The 6,519-nt window shown below is 38.4% G+C and overlaps 1 protein-coding gene across 1 annotated transcript in view; it reads left to right on the top strand.

Annotated features, from left to right (window-relative positions):
- Window positions 1-6,519, top strand: part of LOC104625289 (transcription elongation regulator 1-like) — a gene marked incomplete at its 3' end in the record, with an annotated part of 11,249 nt that overhangs the window by 3,793 nt on the left and 937 nt on the right. Inside the window, exons 3-4 of the mRNA XM_010292877.1 lie at window positions 295-562; window positions 3,275-3,517. Coding sequence (XP_010291179.1) covers window positions 295-562; window positions 3,275-3,517 — 511 coding nt within the window. The remainder of the gene's footprint in view (window positions 1-294; window positions 563-3,274; window positions 3,518-6,519) is intronic.

Genomic DNA, 6,519 nt, shown 5'->3' with positions numbered 1-6,519 from the left:
AGCAAGGCCACCTGTCACTGCCCCTGGAACACCAGCAATGCCCCCAGCTGAAGAGATATGGGTAGAAAACAAAACTCCAGATGGCAAGGTAAGATGGTTACCAGAAACAGCAAAGTAAAGTGTGTTTACTGCTGTTGTGAGCATGTTGTCATACACAGTCTTGCACTGCGGTAAAATCCTATGCTCTTGTTTATCCTCTTACTAATGATTTTGAAAACAGGAGGAACTGGACCATTTATAAATGCTCCCCCTCCAGATAAGCAGTTGTTTGATGGTGACATTCTTAAATTGTAGGTCTATTTCTATAATGCGCGTACACGTGAGTCAGCATGGAGTAAGCCAGATGGGGTCAAAGTTATTCAGCAGTCGGAGTTAACGCCGATGCTGGCTGCACAAGCCCAGGCCCAGGCGCAAGCCCAGGCCCAGGCACAAGCAGTAGGTGCCTCCACACCGACCACCAGTAGTCCTGCATCTGCAGCATCTCCATCCACGTCCTCAAGTACTCAGTCCTCCACAACCTCTACCACAACCACAGCCACTTCAGTTTCACAGACGATTTCCAGTGAGTAAGAGTTTCTTAACCTTTGTGATGGTGGGGAGCAGATGGTGGGGATGCTGCTTTGGGGTGTTACTGCAGCAAAAACTTGGTATCCAGGAGGAATTTGTTTCAACGTTAAGTGGAGCATGAGTTTGAAGTACAGTGTTTAATCCAGAAGAACCTTGCATGTGAACCTGCGCCCCTGCAATCTGAGAGAGTTACTTCAGGAGAGTAATACTAGATCAGTATGCAACCCTTCTTCTTTGGGTCTTTGTATATTTTTCTTCTGCTGTTATCACATCATCTTAAAGCTACTATGCATCCATTTCTTTTTGACTATAGATAAAACTAAATTGTTTTTAAAAGTTGTAGCAATTTCCTCTTTGTTTCCAAAATGTCATCTGTTGCTTTTCGAGGCTGGATCTTTGAGTGCTGCTCTTGGGCTGCGGAGAATTGGTTGATTGCAGAATAGAGCTTCTTCTGGTCTATTACTTTTATTAGCATTATTCTTCTGGCTCTGACTAAGCCTTGTAAGTTCCCATTTGCTAGAGTTGCATAAAAGAGGAAAAAGAAGGTCCTTAGAACCATTATTATTCAAAGGTCCTGAGTGAACAATAGTCTGAAGATTACTGCTGTTTACATGGGCTGAGCCTTTGCTTTTTAGGGTTTTCCAACTGAGGGAACCTCAAGAGGAAAGGGGACTGAATTTATGCAACACGCACATAATGCGTGTTACTACATAGTATCTGCGTATACTGTAAATAGTGTGATTTATACTATAGTTTGACATATATGTGCTAACAAAGTGCCTGTAGTGCAGAACATCTATATAGAGATGTATCTTAAGTACTATTTGCACATGAGTGTGTCACCAGCAAACAGTGAGTCAGATCACCTGGCATGAACAAAGCAAGGTACGCTTATTAAGGAACAGTTTGGTTAGTGTTACTGTCTACACGCAGGGCTACTGAAAGCACATCATCTATGCTGATCAGAAATCCTATTGTTTGATGGTCTTGATCATTGTAGCTGCGCTGGCAAAAATGTGTGCACCGAGTCAGGCCAAAGAGTGTGTAGAAGATGAGCAATTGCTGAACTGTTCTAACTCCAGCTCTAGCGTATAGTTGCATCCTCTGGAATTATTTCATTTTTTTTCTTGTAACAGGTGAGACAAGTCAAGCTTAACTCACCATTTAACCCAAACTTTAGAGGCCTGTTGGTGAAAGGGAGTCAGATTTAGGTAATCCTCAAATTATGCTTTCAGTTAATACCGGAGGGAGGACAAATCATTGGAGTAGCAAATAATTTGTATTGCTCAAAGCATTTTAGGGCTCTTATTTAATTTGGAAGGTAACTTAGTACTGCATTCAGCTGCTTTGTTGAAATATGGTCTAGTCTTAACCACTTTGCTGAGTAACAAGGATCAGGTAGGAAGTGAATGTTAGCTTCTGGCCTAATGCCAGGCTTTTGAGACCTGATCCTGCTTTTGGAATAGCACTTTATGCGCCTTCTCTGGAGCAAAATTTCATAATATTGAACGCTGAGAGTCTGTTCCACTTTTACCTGTTCTACTGCTAAACTTTGTCTTTGCTTTCAAGAACTGTTACTGTTGGTGTCTGTGCCTAAGTGATAAATTATTTTAAATGATAAAATTTTTATAACTCTCAGACTTGGCCTGTAAAAAAACCCTGGGACTTCTGGCTGAGCTTCTTTCTTATCTGGTACTGATTTGACTTAGGCCTTAAAACAGATCACATACTGACTGTCTGCTCTGTTTCCCTAAATTTTAGGCAGTGCTAAGAACTTTTACTCTTTCTGAAACACGTATCAACAGATCAAAAATCTTTATTTAAATATGTTAATACGCATATGCTATTGGGAATGCTTCTGGTAGTCATTAAATACTGAAGAAAATGCACAGGATGCCCATATATAATACGGTCATAAGTTGGTGTGGTTTCTTTTTTGTTTTTAAATTATCTCATTTTTACAACCGTTTCTCCTCCCCTCCACCAAATCTTACAGTGTAAATTTGCAAGACTGGTCAACGAGTTTAATCAGTCATGTCTCTAGTTCCTGTTTGCCAGTGCTTTGATACGTAGCACTATTTATTTTCAGTTAAGTGCTGATTTCAGTCATGCTGCAAGGATTATGGAATTGAATGCTAGTAGTGTATTTTCCCACTGGGAGGCACTGAAGAGTAAGAAAGTTCTTGCAGCTTCTGAACAAAAGTACTTTCTTTTTCCTTGCTTATTTACACTTTTTTTTTAATTGACATTTTTTCCATTCTTGGATCACAGCTTAATAAGCACAGTTTTAGGCAGGGTGTTGTTATGCACATGCTGCTGCCATTATTGTTAAAAAGCAGAAGCTGTGCTATTCATTTAGCATAAGAGCAAGCAATCTTTTTCCATTTGAAACTCTGTAACATTCCCTTTTAATTTTTCTGAAGAGGGATACAGAGGCTGTATTTGTCCTTTGGTACACCATTGCTACTGCTGTACAGACTTCTTAGGTGTAAAGAATGGGACAAAGTAAAATTTTAAATTTACTTTTTTCTGCATATTTAGTGTTACAGAGAAGGCAAACTTTTTTTGTCCAAGAGTGTCTGCCTCCTGATTATATCTAAGCATATCTGCTTATATAAGGTCTGTTGGGAAACAGAGAGCCAGTATGTTTGCAGCAAGTATATTGTAGTGTCTAAGATACAAGGTGTTCTTTGTTTTTTTTTATCAGCACCTACCACACAAGACCAGACCCCAAGTTCGGGTGTTTCAGTTGCCACACCATCAGTCAGTGTTTCAACCTCTGCTCCTTCTGCTACACCTGTGCAGACTGTACCCCAGCCAGTCCCACAGACATTGCCTCCTGCAGTTCCTCATGCAGTACCTCAACCAACTGCAGCAATTCCTGCTTTTCCACCAGTAATGGTACCTCCATTTCGTGTCCCCCTTCCTGGCATGCCTATTCCACTTCCAGGTAAATTGGCAAACTGTAATTGTCTTGTCTGCTACATGTCCATGTTGTCAATTTGTTTGCACTCATGTGTCCACTGTGTACGGAACTTGCCTGAATCCTCTCCACGCAGAGTATTTTTGAAAGAATTCAGGGTTAGCAGACAGACTTTTTAACTAACAAAGAACATGAAATTTTTTTGACTTCTATTTCTTTGATATACAAATCAGAAAACAGCTGCATTGAAAAATGTAAACCTTTTTCATTTAGATGATAGGAAAATACAAGAATTGCACTAAACACTTCCTAATCTCATGGCACATGTCTATCTTGTCATCCTATTTAAAAAAAAAGTGACCTTCTGGAAAGAATCCACATGTGACTGAGAATATTGAAGCACTGTATTTTACTAATTGCTATAGTTTTTTTCTACTTGCTTGATTTAGACCTTAAGTCTTGCGCATAAATAGTTATTGGGACATGGATTATAGCTGAAAGAAATTAAAAGAAAATAATATATTTATGAGCAGGAAAAACTACCGTTCAGATGCATTACCCCTGAATGACATTAGGTGTTTCCAGTTCTCTTGGTTTGCAGCTATCAAGTATGATGCTGAATGCTTACACAAAATGTTGAAGTTTAAGTTGAGGACCATAATGAAGGCATTCAAGATGCTAGGGTATTATTCGTAGGCTTTAGATGTAAAAACCATTGAGAAGAAGTCTTAGATAGCAGCCCAGTGGTTCCTGGGTAAATCATATTCTCTTAAGTGTTTATAAAATATTTAGATACTTAAAGAACTAATTTTAGGCTGGCAAAATTTTGGACCAGACTGCAATTTTGTAATTGCTGCAGAGGTCCTCTTAAGAGGTCAAGCTGCCCATTGCTTAAATACCATGTTTCAGTTTGCATGGATACAGTTGAGTTCATGTTCTAGTACAAAAGTAATTAGTGTTTTTTCAGTGTGTGTTAGCACTAAATACATACCAAGAGCTGATGATTTTCTGTTGCAAAGGAAAGTTTGAGACTGCAGTTCTATTGGATACAAGTTAGTTTCTGATTAGGCATTGCAAAGAAGCAGCTCTGAGCAGCGTCCTCCTATTTTTGACACTCTGTACAAGCTGAGTGAGGAGACTTCTTTCCCGCTCTCCTTTTAACACATTGATCCTGTACACATAAAGGGAAGCCTTTACTTTCCATTGGATTGGTTGGATGAAAAGTAGTCCTTTGTAACACTTCTTTGATAAAGGATATAAGCATCAAAGTAGTTAAAATGGGTATTAGTTCTGCTAGCTAGAAGATAGGACAATTTTTAGTTGCTTCTGCTTTTAGGATAGTCTTCTAAAATAACTGGGTGAAACTACTTTAATCTGTAATTTGCTTAAAAAGGAAATCACAGTGTAGTACCCATTTTTTTAAGACAGGGAAAAATACTATTCTGAACATGATATTCAAGGCTGAATGAAAAATGGATAAAGGATAGAGAGTGAATTCTGATGTCTGTATATTTGTGAGGTTTGGAAGAACAATAAAAAGGGTTAAGCCGTAAAGGTGGTCAGCTGAATGTCCTTAACGGCAATTTCTTACATTGCCGGCAAGGGATCAGCATAGAGTGAAAGGCCCTTACATACCTTTAAAGGATATAATCTACTCAGGTGTGAACTGCCAGGTGAAATGTGGATGGTCAAAGCAGTAGAGGAGAGTGCCAGTGAAAATGGATATACTGCTGTTTGTACTTGGGTTGTGTTTTTTCATAAACTCTCAGTCAAAAAGTTTTGTGAGTAGTGCAATACAGAAGGAAAGAGCAAGAACATTAATCTTCTTAAACTTGTTTTTGAAAATTATTTCTTACAGAACTTTACTGGTAGCACATCTTAGATCTGGCCTCTTCTCACAGCGAGATGAGCCTTTTGGGTGGAACCCATAGTACATAGGAAGTATACCTAGCAGTAAAGTGCATGCTTCCACTAATGAGTCTAATTTGACATTTTGCCTGATACCAGAATAAAATCAGTCTACTTTCAGCTAATTCTGGCTTGAGTTGGGGGTTATGGTTTATTAAACGCTGTAAAAGAAAAGGAAACCTTTAAAATATTTTACAGTAACAAGAAACTAGAGAGAAGTCAAAATGACTTTGTAGCAGTGTAAGGTGAAGTTAAAGGCTTACAAAGTTTTACTGTATAGAAGTTTGAGGCTTTCAGCACTAGATACAATATCAGCCAGATTGCTTTCAAGTTACAGAGACAGAGCTGAACAATACTGTTGTCAAGTGATTTCAAAGTTAATCTCTGTATTATACTATAGTAAGATGGAACAATGGAAGAGTTGATTAGTGATATCTCGTAATCTCAGATCTTAAAAAGTAAGTCTGCTTTCTCTTAATTCATACGTTAAAAGTTAGTTGTATGTTTGAGAATGAACTTGGCAGAGGAAACAGCTTGGGTATTTGCTAAGTCTTATCTGCGCTGCAGTATCTCTAATTTCAGTGATCCCGCAGATGGCATTATTTATACTGACCCAGTTTTAAGACATGCTGTAACTTCCTTAACAAAACGAATTTTCAGATTCATTTTCAAGTACATAACATGACACCCTTCCCCCCTCCCCCCCAAATTTAGACAAACACTTCATTCAGTGCTGTTTGAGTCAATGGTTTTGTGTCTCAATTCATAGTCTTTTTTTATAAAACTAATTTTGGATTCTTTCATTGAAATTATTCAAGAACATTGCAATTCTGTCTTCTCAGAAGTATTTTTTAAAATAAATTGGCAGTATTTTTGTATGCTTTCCATACTAGATCTCTAATGAAGAAAAATAGAAATTACTTTGGTTATAAACACAGGGGTTTAATTTCATCTTGTGCTGGAGGATTTCCAACCTCAGATGATAGAATTAAAAGCATTTAAGGGGACGTTTCTGAAGTATTGCAGTTTCTGAGAGTCCAGCCTGGACCAACATAGTGAGAACTTCTACAGTTTCCTTCCGCATGCTAAAGTGAAGGTTTTTGGAAACACGTTCCCCTTAC

This window comes from Phaethon lepturus, unplaced genomic scaffold (genome assembly GCF_000687285.1).
Source record: "Phaethon lepturus isolate BGI_N335 unplaced genomic scaffold, ASM68728v1 scaffold52138, whole genome shotgun sequence".
Lineage (NCBI taxonomy): Eukaryota > Metazoa > Chordata > Aves > Phaethontiformes > Phaethontidae > Phaethon > Phaethon lepturus.
The sequence above is the reverse complement of the archived record's forward strand: the minus strand, read 5'-3'. Positions and strand labels throughout refer to the sequence as shown.